Consider the following 18,461-nt stretch of genomic DNA (forward strand, 5'->3'; position numbering starts at 1 on the left):
ACATATAAGTACAAGTCTGAGTTAAAGTAGACTAAATAAACATACGAGGTCTGACCAAAAGTCAGATGTAAAGGAGCTGACAGCTGAACAAAAAAAAAAAGCCTCATCAGTGACATGAGACAGCAGTTAATTTGCATTAATCAGACTGAAGGTGTAGCAGATGATTAGCCAGTAGATGGAGCCGTCTCCAACACAAGCGCTCCCCCACATCCAAGCACCCGTCTCTAACCACTCGAGGGGTTAAGAGCAGATTATCATTTGGGCTGTCAGTCAAAGTTTCACAGAGGTGCACACGACCAGATGAACACTAGTGCTGAGATTCAGAGGATCAACATCACAGGGCTTGTTTGACAGGCGATGACAAAAGTAGGTAAATATTTACTTGAAATACTGGCTTCGAGAAGAAATATCACTTTCTGAAATGTTTGTGAAAAAAGTTTCAAGAGGATGAAACGGTCTTTAAATAATGTCAAAGTGGAGTTAGTCCTGAGGACGAGTTGGGGTAAATGAATTAGAATATAAATGACATACATTAATTTAGGAGACAATTTTTTTCCAAAGCAAAAGAAGAAAAAGTGCCTCTACACTCAGCTCCACCTGACACACGAGTCACAAAGCCGCAGGTGCATAAAGTATGAAGTGCCTAGAAAATGACATTTTATTTTTATTTTATTTTTTTTTTTAGAAAAAGCTGAAGAAGGATGGAGAGATAGAATAAGAAAGAGCGTAAAAGGGGTGTAAGTATTTTCAGAAAAGGTAGGATTCTGCTGACTGAATCGAGTCAGTATTTGACTTCTGAGGGACCACACAAGAGAAGAGTTTGGATTGAGATTTCCAGCCTCGCAGTAACGACAGGACTAGTCAATAATTAGACCAGCTCATGCAGCCTGTGTGTCTGTCCTAATTATGTCACCTTAATTATGTTCCCCAACTGTACTATTTACACAGTCTGTCCGTCCGTCTCTATAGAGGAGCTGTGTGCATGCTCCCTCTCTCCCCCTCCCTTCCGTTTTTTTTCTCTCGCTGGCTCCCTCCTCCCCTCTCTACACGTCGGCTCCAGTTTAAGGCTCCATTTCAGCTGCCTGGGCTCACTGCTCTCCAGCCCAGCTAATAAATCATCCGCCAATCTGCTCCCTGAATCGCTCTGCCCCTGCTCCGATTGCTCCAGCCCTCCGTTGCTAGGCAACACAGCGGCGGAGGAGGGGCTGAGAGGGCCAGAGCGAGCAAGCCAGAGAGAGAGAGAGAGAGAGAGAGAGAGGAGGAGGAAGAGGAGGAAGGGGGGCTGGGTGGAAGCGCTACCAAATGGCCATCCGCTGTGCAGAAACAACAGGCTTCTCTCTCCGAGTGTGTTCCAGAAAACTGGCGTTTTTTCACCCGCCCCAAGTTTCCCCTCGGAGACTAACAGAGCACTATTGTGAGGCTGGAGAGCAGACATATAAAAGGAGGAGGAGAAGGAGAAAAAATGATTCAATAGGCCATTGTTGTGCGTGCGCACTTCCTGCTTGAGAGTTGATTGTTGGGAGTTGTAAAACTGGTTAAGATAATGCAGACATATGCACAACGATGGTATCATGATGACCGGCGGGGCGCAGGCTCACACATGGAACATAACTCCTGCTAAATGTCATTGCATGAAAACACTGACGCAAGACCGTCCAACGGCAAACAAAGCCACTTTCACTCAATATGGAGTCATTAGACTTGACTTGTTGTTAAAAGCTGACCTTTCAGAGCCTGCGGTGGATAAACCCCGAGGGCCGAGCACAATCAGACAGCAAACCAAAACCAGAGGGGAAAACACAGTGCTGTCTGTTATGAAATATCAGCTAGTAATAAGATTGGCCACGGTGAGCAGAGAGGAAATCACAACATGCTTGAAGAAGCGAGGGAGAGACCGCATTGACAGACACTTGTCTTGCCCACATCCTCTTTGTATTGACGCTATACGTGAAGACAGAAATCTATCTTTAGAACAATGTATGCAGATGTGAAAGGCGATACACCTTTTGATTAGAAACCTTGAAAAACAGAGAAAATACTCTGACAGATGGAAATTCCTGTTCTTATACTCTGCTAACTTTCAGCAGGCAAACTAACGTCCTCTGCTTCCCTTTGCTTGTACTGACACAAAAGGTGACAGGAAATTCCAGCACACGCCCATCCTGCCTGCTATTTAGTTACTAAACAACCCTAAAAAGCATTGCTGGCACTGTACCATCAGGGTGATAAAAATGCACTGTTTACACTAAATCTTCAGTGTAGCAGGCAGAGCTCCCTCTGCAGACGAAAACCCACGAAGCAAAGCTGCTCATCTAACTTTAAAATAATCTACAGCCTGCAGCAGAGGATGCAGGGCGGCGTGTTGTGTTTTATCTGCCTGTGGTGTTTTTGGTTGGGCAGTGTGTCTCAGGTTTGCAGGCTTGTGTTCAACCACTGGGGGGCCGCTACTCTCTCCTCTCCTCTCCCTCCCACCTCAGTGCTGTGGGCAGCCCGCTTCAGTCATCCATCAGCTGAAGACGCAGCCGGAGATAAGCCACGGCACGGCGCAGCTGGCTGAGGAATAGACCTGCCGCCCCGCAGCAGTCATAGATCAGCCTCTCTGTGTCTGACATGGCGACACGCAGCACGACGGCTGCTGCCGCTGCTTCTGATTGTTTATATGGCACCTCCTGTTGGCCGATGCATTATCAGCACCGCTTATTTACAAGAATGACAGTAGCTTCATGTGGAGAGACGATTTCATTAAATCAAATTCACGAGTGCAAGAGTCTCTTGATGATGACCTTCACTGACTCTGCAGGTAGGGCAGGTACAGGTGATGTAATACTGACCTTAGCTTGGATTTTATCTTTTTATCCGTGTTAATACATAACTTTTAGAAGAAAATCAATTCATTTGATACTCTTGAGATTTACTGAGGCAGATGATGAAGCTCATGTTCACTAAGTAGTGCATCTGAGGGTAGGTGAGAATTTAATATTTGCGCGCGGAACAAGATATAATGTAGTTGTTGTGTGACTTTAAGTTAAGACTTAAATGCATTTTTGGTCAAATCTCTTGTTTTAAATGTATTCTTTTATCACAGTTAATCAACTTACTGAACTCAATATATTCCTATTTTATTATCGCGATGAAGATTTGGGTGGGAGAAGAGGTGGACATTAGAGAGCTTTGATGGGTGGGAAACTACATATAATTGCTAAAATTTTCCAGACACTTATTATCCTGTTTATCAAAAATTTAATATTCAATACAGATCATCTAATGGTGCAAATAATAAGGCTTATCATCAACATCCATGTATAGTAATATGACACATCTATAGAACAGATTGTAAATAACTAAATAAAATTACAAATACGCAACGCATTATTACTGCAACAACAGCGATGACTGTATATTGTGTAGCTTCTAGGTTTTCCAACACCGTCTGTCAAACTATTCAATAATCATATTATTAATATTAACCAACAAATCTGGCTTTATCAATTTAAAGGAGCTGTACATGACCTTCAGTGTCTCTCTGTGACTTAGAGGTTGCTGGCACACAACTCTTAACATGGAGGTGGCTGAGCTGGCTGCTAACAGCTAATGGTGCTAACAGTGCTAAAAAACAGTAGCAGATGTAGCTAACGTCGGGTTAGGGGGCCAGAGGGTGGGCGTAAAACTTTTGCAGAAACTCTGTTTTGCCACCATGCAACATTATCGGCGGTAACTACTGTGTGGTTGCAGTGCAGAGTGGCGTCTAGCTAGCCAGTGGGATACACATGCAGGGACTCACATGCCCTAACATGCACGCGCGGCCGGCCCGTCCACCATAACAAAGAACAGAGAAGCTCAGACTACAATAAACACAGTGGGAGGGTGACGCCGTTACTACTTACTTCACTATATTTTAACACAGTGTGGTTTGCAGCTATATGCTCTAAATGTCGCACACAGCTTCTTCAAAGATCTTCGCAACTTAATTTCATGACGTGGAACATGTGCAAGTATTTCAATCTAAAACACGTTTCCGTAGTTACCCAGAAAGTGTCAGCAGAGGCAAATACAACCCAAGAGTCACCTAAAAGTGTTCATTTACATCTGTAACTGGACTTTCTGATCTGAACAGCAGAATTTGTTCTCACTGTTGATGATCATATCCTGTCAGCTTATTGTGGTTTCACTGTGTTAACCAGGCATTATTTAGACAGGAGAACTACTCAGTGATGTAACGTTATTGCTATTTTGTATTAAGGCCTCAGTGGAGAGACCATTAAAGGCAACAAAAAGAAACAACCTGTATGCTTTTCACTTGAAGTGCTTTTTGTTCCCGTTTTAAAAGGATTTATTTTTGCCGTTGTGACTATTGCACAATCAAAAGGATGGGAAGAGTTGTGTGTGGGCAGCGCACATTGATTTGGCTCCTGATAAAACACACATAGAGAAGTGTGTGGTGGGATTGCCTCTCTCAGTTAGACTTTAGAGAACTACTCCACGTCTGACTGTCTGCCATAATAACACATCACATTTTCCCTTTTCTTGGTTGTTAAATAACCACTGTGCTATCCTCAACAGACCGCTAAGTGCACAACAACTACAAGACTGCTCCGGAGACGATTATGGTGAAATATTTATAGTTTTATATTTAATTTATTTGAGATTTTTCTTTGGTATAACCTATAGTTATCACCTTACTGATGCATGAAAATGGTTTGAGTGGTGCTCACATCAAGGTGATGGATTTTCAATTTCTGAAAGCTGTACTAATAATTTCACAGTGAAAGATCATTCAGGGGTTGACTGCAACACATCTTACTGAGGTGAAATTATTTTCTGTGCCTGAGAGAGGACAATAAAAATGAAACAAACACTCCCCTTCACAGTGTTGTCGCTTCCTCCGTCGCAGTAATGAAACGGCTTACAAATGATGGCAGCGGTTTTATCTTTCTGTGGGAGGTGTGTGGGGAGAAATTATAAATATTTTTCTAGAGTTAGAGAAGAGACGAGGTTTAGGATTATGTGGCAGCAGCTGCAGACAGAGAGAGGAGAGGTGGGGTGGAGGGGCAAGAGAAGTCAAAAGGGGGAGGGGAGGGTGACAAGTGACCCTGCAGACAGGCGGATTCTGTCATTTCAGCAGCCCCCGCTGTCACTTTTATTCACATCTCTAAAAGAATGCAGGGGTGGAGTGAAAAAAGAGCAGGCAGGAATAACGAAGCTAGTCCTGCAGGGGATGAGAGGGGAGAGAGAGGCAGAGGGAAGGGGTGATAAATAAATGAAGAGCAGCGGGGCTGCTTTCTGTGAGTGTGTCAAGGTTGGAGCTGCATTTACACCTGTCCCTCAAGGCTGCAGGGCTGAAAAGGCACAACTGGTGATCGGATCACCAGGAGCCGTGTCCTTGGCTGGCCAGAGTCAAGCTGCTGCTTCTCCAGGCTGCGGACACTGTGGGGCAGGTGGAGCACTAATGGCCTGCTGAGCCCCTCCACCCGCAGACACAAAACACACCCGCCACTGAACATGGCTGACAGAGTGTACTGGACTCCCTGACAGCTCCCACACTTCAGTTACATAATGCTGTCTGAACATGATGAAACTCCTCTGTGAAAGTGGGGATGAAGTCGCCATGACCTAGGTTACAGAAATATTACGGCATTAATTAAACGGGCTGAGGATGCAGGGCTGGGTAATGATTCAATGTCATTGTCTTCCAGTGGAATTTTTAACAATAGCATTTTATCTTTTATAATATTCCGTTGTCAAAATTGCATGCAAACATTGTTTCTTAGTGAGTTGTACAGATTTTTGTTTTTCATTTTAGAGTTTCATTTGACATAATAAAACAGTGGAACACATTTCGGTAATTCACTGTTAGCTTTTTTTTAAAAAAAAAAACATGACATTTAGCCATCACATGAATTAGCTGATTTATATATAATTTGAATACATTTACTATACTGTGGTTTTAGGGCTGGGTAGTCACTTGATTTGTATTTTCAATTATGATTTTGGCTTCCAAAGACTATGAAAACAAGAAAATCACAATTAAACGATTATTGTGCCACATTCTGTTTCGCCGTGATGCACCTGTTTAGTCGTTCCCCTTTCCTTCAAAGCTGTGTGCTTTCGCCCTTTCGTAAAAGCTCAAACTAGCTCTCAACCAGGCTGTGGTATGTTTAACTTGAGCCTGCTTTTTAGTCAAATTATATTTAAAGCTCAAGAAAATCCACAGTCAAAAGACTTTTTTTTAAAATTAAATAAAGGCATCTTCCAAAGTCAATGAGAAATTGTTTTAAATAATCGTAATCTCAATATTGACCAAAATAATGGTGATTTTGATTTCAGCCATAACCAAGCAGTCCTTTGTAGTATACGGCAGGACCAATATATCAATATTGGCGTGTGTATCAGCCGATAAGAAACAAGAAACTGCAGTACAGAATTGCCAAACTAGATTTGAGGTCATTAAGTTACATAGTTTTAAAAAAGTTGGCAAGCCTGGAGGGGATTGTGCATTTGGTCCTGTCTGTTTGTGTGTGTGTGTGTGTGTGTGTGTTGAGACTAATCTCTCAAACTACCAGAACAATGAGCCGAATAATTTGTGTGCAGATTTATGACTGTATGATAAAAGGATCTTTCAGGGTTGATATCATTAACAAGTCATGATAAACCTGTTTTATTGACTGTTTTACACCTTCATTGTGTGCCGACTTTTCTTATCCAGTCAGTGAGGCCGCAAGTTTTCCAGAATCGGCTCAAATAAAAACATCAAACCTTACCAAAAGTAGGCAGTTAAATGGTTTCTTTCTTTCCTGTATTGGGCAAGTTTATTTAAATAGCGTATAGCAGAGACAAAGGAAATTCAAGGAAATTGTATTTATCAACATTATTTCCTACTTTATTGTGTTGTAACCTAAAAAAAAGTTCATACCACCTAAAGTCTAGTTATGAATAATCGGCTTTAAATACTTGTGGCTGTTTTTGTATTAGAAACGCAATAATCCTCATAATTACATTGTATCTTTTGAAACATACTGCTGCACATTTGCCGGAAATAAAAGAATTGTTTCGAAAGGCAGCTTGAAAGCATGAACTTTTCTATTTTCTATACTGGAAAATGTCCTGCTCAGTATGTATTTTGGTGTAAATTCTATCACAAAACAAATGTAAGGGATCCCTGTCTAGACTGAGCGTTTATATTATACTTTTATGTTAAAGAAAATAAACAGTCTATATGTTGTTATCAAACTTCCACATATTTATAGCATCGCTCAGATTTTAAGAATATATTTGTTCGTATCATTCCAGATAAATAACACTGTAGAGCATATTTCCTCTTTGATTAATAATAAAAAAAAGTGAATAACTGAAGTGATCATTTTATTTTCTGAATCAAGTTATTTACAGCTCCAACTGTCGAGCCCCTACTGTGCTTTTTTGACAAGAGGTCTGTGGTAGACCTGCTGTGGTGGAGCATGGCAATAAAGCCTCCCATCAACATGCCCGGCCCCCGCTCTGATCATCTTCGCACAGCAGTTGAGCTTGGCGCCAGCAAGCATGCATAAATAAAGGCGAACTCATAACCAGTCCACAAAAGGATGGCTGACTTAATTTGTTGTGATTCGCCGTGGTCATGCCGTGAGCCCTGGCTTTATTCAAATGTACCCATCACGTTCAATTACGAGACAAATACACCCATTTACTTCCACTGGATCCGAGCTGCTGGATTCAAAGCTCAACAAAAACGACTGCGAAGCTTCAGCATTACCAAACAATATCAAAGCGGGGGAAAAAAGATGATTCTCAGCGGAGGAGGAAAACCAACACTGAAGAATTTAAGTGTTTTTCTAAGATCTTCAGTGAGATCCGTCAGGAGTCGTATCTTTAAAAGGAGCGTGTGTACAAACATGTAGTGCAGCGCGTCATAAAGCATCAAGGCCAAAGCTGCAGCTCTCACTCGTTTTGACACGGCGTTATCCAGCACTTTCATTCCTCCCTCCTCTCCTGCCCGTTCATGATGTGCTGTTTGATCAGAGAGACAGGCTGCCATTTTCTGATTCCAGCCCTTCAACAGCTGTGGTGAAATTCACATCGAAATTCAAATGGAGGCTAACATTACCAGCCCTCAATCTTTTTCCCCTTTCCAGACTTCCACTCTCAAGATTTATTCTGTGGGTGATAAACAGGATGCAGCTGCTCTTGGGCCTTGGAGGAGCTGGAAACTGACGAGTGTTTTTTTTTTTACTGATGTCTTGTGAGACGGGGCCAAGAGTCCTGTTTTAACTCTCAACAGCTCCCTCTAAAGACACAACCGAGGCTCTGACACACAGCAGGTACCCACACAAGACATACCAATATCAAGAAAACCATAGATAACCATTAGCTGTGCGTGCTAACATGTACTTAAAATATTTTTAAGCATGCTGTCTTTGTTAAAGAAATATTTCTTCCCAAAAAATGACAATTTAATCTTTGCTCTCGTCAAAACTAGACTCTAATGCTAAGGTTTTACAGCAAAAATGCATGAGTTTGGGGAGTACTGAGCATAAGGTGGTTTAAATGAGACTATAAAATACTGCATGAGTTGTGTGAGAGTTTATAAACTAATGTTTTGATATAGTTTTGCTGTTGTTAAATGTGGTCTGTAATCAATCAAATCAATATGTTTGCAGTTTTCCACAGAGGCATGCGAGAAAATGAAAGTTTCTTCACAAATTCAAGGTAACACGGCATGACTAATTGATATACAAATGCTCATTTTTGTGGGGTGAAGTATTCATTTGCTGCATTTTCAAATAAAAGCGCTGTTCTCTTACCACTTCATCCTCAGACCAGCACTTCTCTATCAGTTTGGGTACAGGCTTCTTCACCAGACGCTGGAGAGCTTTTCCTGCATCGTAGCTGCTCTCGTGAAGCTGAGGATCACAACAGAAATATCGGCTTATCATTCTGATTATAAACCGGTGCATGAATCTGTATCCGCACACATTTTCACAGGAAAAATTCCCACGAAAAAATTCTTTTTCTTGCTCAACTAGCCCGGTGTTTTTCAAACATATACAATTCAAACAGATGGAAACTCTTTGCAAATATAATTTCAGCTGCTAGGCAAACAGGAAGGGAGAGACGAAAGCAGAGCAAAAACAACTAAACATAGGGGACGGTCAACAAAACGCTGTCACACATCGTTGCATATTAGAGCTACAGAGTATTAATTTGCCACTCCGTTACATTACATCGGAAGGGTATCCACTGAAGATTGTTGTGACTGAATTTAATTATAAAAAAAAAAAAAGGCTTTTCCCAAAGTTTCAAGGATCTTGTCTAATTCCATGACTTTTCCAGGCCTGTAAAATGTGGCTGTGAAATTCCATGACCGTGGGAACCCTGATGAATGTATTTTTTTTTTTAAAAGAACATTTGCAAAGCTGCCAACTTTCTTTGCAGCGACACAAAGGGACATTTTGTGCAGCACTGACACATTTTATGGAGCTGATTTGTTTTACAAACAGACTTTATATCAAGGAGTGGCCTGAACCTTTTACTGGCGATCTTACAGCGTCAGAGGGAATGCTGTGCTAAGATCCAACAACAAGCCTGGAAATAAACAACGCAGTGACAAAGGCAATCGCAGAGCAGCTTTAAGCCCTGTGTAATATTCAGTTGGGTGAAACAGGCAGCGCTGGAGCTCTTCCTCTCAGAATAAACAAGCATTACTCATTGGAATTGCAAATAGCGAGGAAGGTCGAGAGACAATGACCTGCCCGCTATGTTAATTTTCCAGTTTATAGAGTCGGAATATAAATGCCCTGTTTATGATGATTCTAATCTCTTTCTTGTGCTTGATTCCTCGGTATTCATTGTCAATGTGACAGACAAATCTCTCATTACGCCTAATGTATTGTAAGCCTCTGAGGCTGGGTTTACTACAGGGGGCTACTCTACTGGCTCCGGGGCCTTATCATTGCCCATCACTGCACAGCTGCCTCATAGAAAAATAACACCCTGTAATTTAAACAAAACATTTCAGGTTTGTTTTCAATAGAGTGCACTTGGTTTCTCGTGTTAGACTTGTTGCATAGTTACTTACAGTGTTAAGTGCGTTTAATGTAGTGTCATCTCGAGAGGCAGCTAAACACCCGTCTTCTGTTGAGCCTCCGTCGCACATCCCTGCAAAGGCAGCCATGCTCCTGTGGGCAAAACACACATGAAATCAACACTAAAACAGCCACAGACACCTGCTTACACAACTGCATTCCTGACTTTAATGGCTTTGATGGTAATAAGAGAAAAGTCTAACAGTAGGGCTGCCAGATATGAGTAAAATGTGCGATATGTGTAAACGTTGAATATTGGGATAACAATAATGCGATAAATAAATACATATTAAAGTGCACTCAGTTCTGGCTTTCTGCTGCTTTCAGTATATTGCTTTTTGAATCAAATAAATAAATAAAAGCATTGTTTTACTGAAAACTGAATTTAACACAAAAGGCTCCAACACTAAAAAGAATGATAGTCGCAATTTAAAGTGCAGTTTTCTACTAATATTCTTTATCCACTAACAACCCCCCCCCCAAATCCCTGAGTACAATACTGAAGTGTTTAAAGATGTTTATTGCAATGTCGTTGATGTCGATAAAAAAAAATCTACAATTTGCAGCTCTATTTCATTTACCAAACTTTCAAAACACTGACAAGTAATTACAGATGGCATTTTTTAATACATATAGATATCAAACTATTGCTGACAGTGCAAATAAAGCAAATATTGGAAAACAAGCAAACGTGTACTTTATAAGCATGAAATGTAGTAGAGATGCAAAATTAATCTATTATTTGAGCATCCATTAAAATTAATTGGCAACTATTTTGATAATTGATTGATATTTTAAGTTTCTTTTTTGTAAAAATGACAAAAAATATTTGATGCTTTCAGATTCTTAAATGTGAGAATATACTGCTTTTCCGTGTCTAATACATTACAGTAAATTGAATAATTTGGGCTTTTGGACTGTTGTCAGACAAAACAAAACATTTCATGACATTACCTTGAGCTCTTGGATACAGTCAGTTTTCTGATGTTTCATAGATCAAATGATTAATCAAATAAATCAAGAAAAAAATAGCATGTGAAGTTATGATAATAACTGCTCTTTTCTCCTTTTTCACACTGCAGTAAATTGTATTTCGCATGAACTTCTGATGCGGCATGCTAGAGGCATATATTAGTAACCATCTTTGCTACACTGCAGGCAATACACTGTTTTGGTGTCCTTGAAACAAGCACATTTGCTATAACCTGCTCATTCCAGGAAAAAAACAAACTTTTTTAAAGTGCAGCTGTTACTTAGAGCACGTGATGCAAAGCATATCTACATAAATGTAACACAGTATGAGTCTGTGTAAAGCTAATAAGCTTGAAAACAAATACGATGGATAAATATAGACTTTGATGGGATTTCCAGAACACTGTCTGTCACAGTGACAGATTGTGATTAATTACACTGTGGCCCCCAACTACAACATAACACAGAAACCTGTTAACATGTATCACTTTCACTGCAACAACATCTCAGGGAACACTGATGAATGATGGATTAGTTTGTCCCATGACACCTGATGAAGTGTAACATTGATAAGTAGCATTAATATGCCACTCTTGAGACTACAAACATTTACAGACATTTAGTTTGACTGATCCTGACTGCAGAGAGAGGGTTATAGTATATTTTGTGCTGAATTCATGCAACTACATTCAGATCAATACAGTGAGGGCAATGGGCAGTTAGGGGTTACATATTTTTAAAAGAACTTTGACCTCCCTGATGATAGTTTTCCCTTTAACTTAGTAGGTCAGACCTTGCAGCCCCTCCGTGGGCTGAACTTGTGTGTTTCTCTGGGCTCACCTTGCGGCTCTGAGGTACATGAGAAGATCACAGTCATTGACCCCTGGCATCCAGACCAGCTCCTCATTCTCGGTCACGGCCTGGCCACCAGGAGAGGGGAAAGGCTGCAGCTCGGGGAGCTTGGCCTAATTAGGTCCAGGGAGACGGAAAGGGACAGATGGTGTCACACTACAAATAGCAGGCAAGCTCAAAAAAATATCAGCTTTCAGCCCCCTGTCATCAACTTTTCACTGAGAGGCTGGCTGCAGGCAGCAGGGACAATTATTCAGTATCTAAACACAACACAGAACTACAGATGACTTTCTATTTTTATATGACAACGAGCAGATCCTCCTTGAATTAAGTGGAATCCCAAATAACTTTCTGATACATCTGACACAACTGACCCCGCCAAAAACTGCAGTTCCTTGAATAGCCACATGAGGCTGGCTCCAAAAGCAAGTCAATACATAGTCATACTCATAGATGCCCATGTTAAAATGCCAAACTTTACAGCAGAAATAAACACTTTTACAGCCTGGTTACAAAAAACATTTTTATCCAAACAAGGTCACTCGTGGCTCCAATAAATCCGGACTGCTAAAATGCCAAAGTTAAGGCTTCACTGAGTGACGTGACAGGGGCTCCATTATTTTTTATACAGGCCATGATCTAAACGTAAGCATGTGTGTACCATAAACTGTATAAATAATGGATTTAGTTTTGTGGACGCCCATTATGCAGCCTCAAGCTCTGCATTTTGGCCGTCACCATCTTGGTTTTTTGGAGCCAGAAGTGACCATGACTGGGCGAGAGGCTAGTGCTGTAAGGGAGCGAGGGTTGGATCTGACTGAGAAGCTGATGACATTATTAGCTGACAGCCTGTTGCCGCCCTTAATTAAGCACCTATACTGTTGTTATGAACGAGGAAATTAGCTATAAAGACCAAAGCCGTTTTTTTAACAGGAGGTAAACATGTTTATTTCTGCTGAAAAGGGCATTTTAACATAGAGGTCTGTGGGGACTGACTGGCTTCTGGAGCCAGCCTCATGTGGACATTAAAGAAACTGCAGTTTTCAGCACTTGGTGTTGTCTTCATTTTTCAGCCCTGGAGGTTGCTGCTTGGTTTGTACAAGCACAAGTACATCACAGTCTCACAACAGCTCTGCTGGCAGATGCAAACATTACTGTAAATCATAATCACAAACGTATATGTAGATTGCATGTCTAATTTCGTAAAAGCGGCACGTTGTCCACTTGCATCATCACTACCTAATAAAACTGCTCTTGTATTTTTTGTTTTAACATTTGAATTGAAAGTTTTAGTTGTAATGCATTTGAAAGTATTAAATGTCTTGTGAGAACAGCGCTGCACAATTGTGGTCAAGTGTTAAAACGATACTACATCTTAAATGAGAAACAATGCTGTGAATCAGACTAAATGGCATCTATGATGTAAGAGAAGAGTTGCCCTATTTTAGCTTATTGTGTGATAATAAAATCCACACACAACGCGGCAAAAAAACTTTTAACAACATCATAGAAATCTGAACAGCTGGTTGATGTGTGCTGTACGATGACTTACTTGGTGACTGGGTCCCACTCGGATTTCCCCTTGTGTGCTGTTTAGTCGCCTGCAAAGAGACAAAGAGAGCAGATTGAAACAAATATTTACTTGGCAATATTTCAATGCTAGCTGAAAGAAATCAGGCAGCATTGTGCCTTTTGAATCAGCTAAACAACTGCACAAAGTCACAACTGGGTATCATGACTGACTGAAGAATTCAAAAGAAAATGTCAGAAAACATGAAATTGACGAGATCAAACACAGTGCGAGGGAACAAGGACTGTATTTTCTATTGCGGACGTCTTTACAGGCATGTGAGAAAAGCACACAATGTTTTATTCTGAAAAGCAAATAAAGATTTCAGAAGAATATTCCTGGTCGACTGCTCCTGCACGACGAGCTGAGCAGAGCACATTTACAGGCCTGATATTGTGGATGCAGCAATAAAACAGAATCCCCTAAAAGGAGGAGGAGGTGGGGGGAGCTGGCTCTGGATATGCAGGGCGAGCGCCTCTGAAAAACGGCTGCTGGTACAAATGTTGGTAGTCATAGCAACTGCAATTTAATAATAGTGTTCCGAATCTCCAGCTGCAGTGGATTAAAGAAAATGACAAGATGTTCCTTTTGAAAAGCCTTTCCCTCCGTTGCCTAGGTAACAGCGCCAATTTTCATACAGTCGAGCGGGGCGGCCCAGAATCTGTCAGCGTGATTTGCACCCAGAGAAGCTCGCACTCCATCATGGAGACCCAGCAGAAACCTGAGAGGCCGCAGCCCTCTGGTCTCTTTACAGTCGTCCAACCACAAAACACTATGACGGCACATATTTGACCCAACTCCCCATTTCCCCTTCTAAAACAGACCTCCGCCTCCTCTCAAGGCAGGAGAGAGCGATTAGAGGAGTAATCCATACTGTTATGAACTATGGCTGACAGAAGCACTGGCACACGCGATATCACCACAGGCCAAAAACGCTGCAGTAAATGACCCCGGGCCTGCCAGGACGCTGTGCTGCTCCAGAAACATGTCGAAATACTTTCATTTTGTTGCACACGTTCTCGGCAAACTAAACATAAAGCAATCAGAATTTGGCATAGTGCGAAAACCCGCAGCGATGCATAGTGTTGATAAAGACAGAATATATGTTTCCTGCATCATTAGCACTTCAGATTACATCTGAAAGGTTTCATAACAGTTTTAGAACATCAAAATCCTACTTTAGGCCGTTATTGTGCCATTATTTCACTCAAAGTTATGAATAAAGCTTGAAACAAAGAAATACATTCTCCTGCCTTTTTTTTTTTTTTTTTTTTTACAAACATACTGTCTCACAGCTAGTGTTGCAGCGATATAACAGTTTCAAGTATACCACAGTGTGAAAACTGATGCTTATCATAGCACATGCCTTGACATTTGCTTATCTATAGTATTGAAAATAATGCAGCTGGACAGAGAATCTGAGAAGTTAGTTATTGTCAAAAGGGAGACTTTACATAAATAAACATACATTTATTTTGAAAATGGTTTCAATTACAATAATAAAATGTTTGCTGATTTAAAAAAACTTTCATTTTCATTCCTTTTAGAGTCATTTAAACTGATAATAATAATAATAATTTTACATTGACAAAGGTGCTCAAAATGGAGAACAGTGGAAGTCTCAAATCATTACAACCCTGCCCATAGCATACACTTACATGCAGATATACTGTACTTTCTATCTCCAAATAAGTAAGTGTATAAGTAAGTAAAATTTTATTTATAGCCGCTTTCTAAACATAGGTTCAGCGTCAGCAATGATAAAACACACAACCAAATTGACAGATTAAGTGCCCTATATAATAAAAATAAAATGGGTCCAAGAATTGATCCCTGAGGCACCCCACAGGTTAAAGGGGCACAGGTGGATACCTCATCATCAGTGGACACCAGGAACTTACGGTTGGCCTAATGAGAAGAAAACCAGTTAAATGCTACCCATTAATTTGCTTTAATAAGAATAGCGTGCTCAATTGTGTCAAAGGCTGAAGACAAATCTAAGACAACTAAAATTGCTATTTCACAGTGCTGAATGGGTGAATTAAGAGAATGTCTGCGTGCAGGCTACAAACAAAATGATTGTTTATCTGATTTGTGTTCCTGCAGAGAAAAAGTTCTGCAAACGTGTTCCTGACAATGTGCAGTCGGCCAGGTCCGTTTGGCAGGAAGCTGTAAGGATGACAAATGAGGACCTGTGCACCAGAACCAGAACGACGTCTTAAGACATCCATGTTTTACTCTCAGGCAAATCCTGAGAGCAGACGCTCGACATTCAGATGGAATGCTGCTCAGGTCCTGAGAGAGGAGGCAGAATACAGATGTCTCGCAGCAGGAGGCTCTCAGGAGTTTCCATAAAGGCTGCAGGTACAGCTGAACAGAAACAGCCTTTGGAGCAAAGTACAGACAAATATGTGATAAAACTAGGGCCATGCCAGTAATATTAACATCTCCAGCAAACAATAGCCATGTTTAAAGTTTAATTTCTGGAAATCTGGAAAAAGACTCCTAAGCTTGTCATTTAATTATCTGTCTCTTAATGTAGATAAGAAAGACAAACAAGCATTGTCTCGAAGTTCTTAGTTATAATACTGACTTCCTGTAATAATGGTTCTTTTATTCCCTCCAATAATCTGCACAAAGCCTGTTGCCTAGCACAATAAATAGTGTAAAACATGCCCAGTTGTTCCACACAGCAAGCTCAGATCTATCTCCGCATTACCACACAGTCTTGCCAAATAATTACAGGCTTACTTATTAAACCCAAACAACAACAACGTGACAGTCTGGTCAACTTTGTGTGTGTGCAATCAAGGATAGCCCCGCCCCCCTCCATCAATTTCAGCCAATCACGGCGCGAGTCTGTGGCACACTGACATAATTGCAGCACAGCAAAAACAGACCCAAGTTGATGGTATTTAAGTGCCAGGACAAGCAACGTGCACACATCGCAGCTGGTCGCAGGAGGTGAGCAGAGCCGGCTGAGCTTTGTGTGCAGAGCAGCATTGCTCCATACGCCATGTCGTCTCGATAGTAAACAGGAGCTGCAAAATGGAGCCAGGGTAGCCGCTCCGGTCCTTATAACCGTCATAAAAGCACACCGGGTGCACATTTCTAAACCGTGTGCTCGCAGATTCATCGCAAACACTATGCATTTATTGGGATTTTGTTGGAAACATGTTAATAAAGGTGTGATCCAGCGGTGCTTACCCTTACGGTAGCGCAAACGCGTAACGGTATGCGCTCTGCAATGACAGCCTCTGTGTTCAACAGCATTCAATTCTCCTGCTTCTGACACAATGTGCACACTCGCTTTCTTCCTCCCCGACACAAACACAGCCGGTTAACACAATGACAGTGATGCGGACAGCTCGCAAACATCACACAGTTGGAATGCGACTCGTGAAAATAAGACAACACTCGCGCAGCAACTAATAACGGCACGAGAAAGCACGAGAAGATGAGCGCACACCTACCTCCGGGGACTGAACAAATCGTCCATTTCTGACATCGAGCCCTAAGGTTGGGTGGTGACACTGTGTGTATAATGCTCGTTGGAATTAACTCCCCTCTCCCACCTATTTCTAGGTGCTCAAAATGGAGAACCACGCATTCGCTCCGGAGAGGTATTCACTGAGCTTGTGCTGTGACCTCAGCCTGCACGTACAGCGTCGCGAGCTCGCCTCGCTCCTCTATAGACACTACTGAGCATGTGCTGCGACCTCACACAAGCACACACACGCACAGACACACACGGAGGCAGGCAGACACGCATGCAGGATACGGAATTCATCTCTCCTCGTATGTCTGCGCCATAATAAACAAGAGTGAAATTGCAAGGCTGCAGACAGCCCGCTCAGAATACCAAACGAGCGGAGCGCAGGAGGGAGGGAGGGAGCGGAAGACTGAGACTGAACAGGGCCCTGAACGAGGGGGTTCCCAACTGGCAACCCTGTGCCAATAACAGGGACAGCTGTCACTGCAACACGTGAGACACTCCAATCACCAACAGTGGATAATGACAATCACCAAATTTGCTCGAGCACCCAAATTAATTCACAATTATGCAACCAACATGCCCTGCATATTTTTCTTATTTAAGTATAAAGTGGCAGTTACTGTATAATGAAGCTGGACAATATGGAGAAAAATCAAATATCATGACATTTTTAACCAAATACCTCAATATTAATATTGTGGCAATATTGTTGTGTTGACTATAGGTGCTTTCACAAAATATTCACACAATGAGATTTTTAATAAATAATCATCAGTAATGTGAATATAATGACAACATGTGTAAAGGCAAACAATAACAAACTGGTAAATTTTGAAAATTCTATCATTTTACTGAAATGCTGCATTTAAAACCAGGAAAAGTCATAATATCTAATCAGTCTAATATCACTGTAGTAATATAGCCTAATATGGACGTATTGCTCATTCCTATAATTATATATAAAACATAAATGATACAAAGGTAAATAGTAAGATATAAATGAGATGTTGAAATGTTAAAATATCTAAATTAAGAAAAAAAACCTATGTCTTGATGTTTACCATACACTTTACTTCTGCATTTAAACAAAAAATCTGCTGGCATGAACAATCCCTATCTGTCTGTCTTTAGAGTTCACGACACTTATTACAAACAAAGCGGTTTTTCCATTTCACAATGCAACAGAGCAGGTCTTATAAAGACAAATTAAAAAAACATCTACTATAAATCGAAAGTTCATTTTTGCACACATCAGCACTCAACTGGGGGGCGATGTTATAATTGTCAGTGTAATTAAAATACACAGAATATGGTATAAAACTATAGCACTTCAATCATATTAAATTGCACTGATAACCCTAAACTAAATCATTATTCTCATGATTTATTGTTATTATTATACTATCACTGATGATAATAATGAGTAATAATCAACAATGCCACTATGAGGAAACAAATGAAGTATATAAATATGAAAGGTTAGGTGTTTTCAAAG

General features: G+C 41.0%; 1 protein-coding gene across 5 annotated transcripts in view; it reads right to left on the minus strand.

Annotated features, from left to right (window-relative positions):
- The window catches only part of rerea (arginine-glutamic acid dipeptide (RE) repeats a), a 152,647-nt gene that overhangs the window by 24,160 nt on the left and 110,026 nt on the right, over window positions 1–18,461 (minus strand). For 3 of the 5 annotated variants that reach the window (XM_042491197.1, XM_042491198.1, XM_042491196.1), the window contains exons 7-10: window positions 13,453–13,501; window positions 11,889–12,013; window positions 10,070–10,169; window positions 8,796–8,894 (exon numbers count right to left, since the gene is read on the minus strand). In XM_042491197.1, the coding sequence (XP_042347131.1) occupies window positions 8,796–8,894; window positions 10,070–10,169; window positions 11,889–12,013; window positions 13,453–13,501 (373 nt within the window). Of the gene's footprint in view, window positions 1–8,795; window positions 8,895–10,069; window positions 10,170–11,888; window positions 12,014–13,452; window positions 13,502–16,943; window positions 16,985–18,461 lie in introns of those variants that run through there. The other 2 variants (XM_042491201.1, XM_042491200.1) reach the window with 1 other exon arrangement.

This window comes from Plectropomus leopardus, chromosome 8, assembly GCF_008729295.1.
Source record: "Plectropomus leopardus isolate mb chromosome 8, YSFRI_Pleo_2.0, whole genome shotgun sequence".
Classification (NCBI taxonomy): Eukaryota; Metazoa; Chordata; class Actinopteri; order Perciformes; family Serranidae; genus Plectropomus; species Plectropomus leopardus.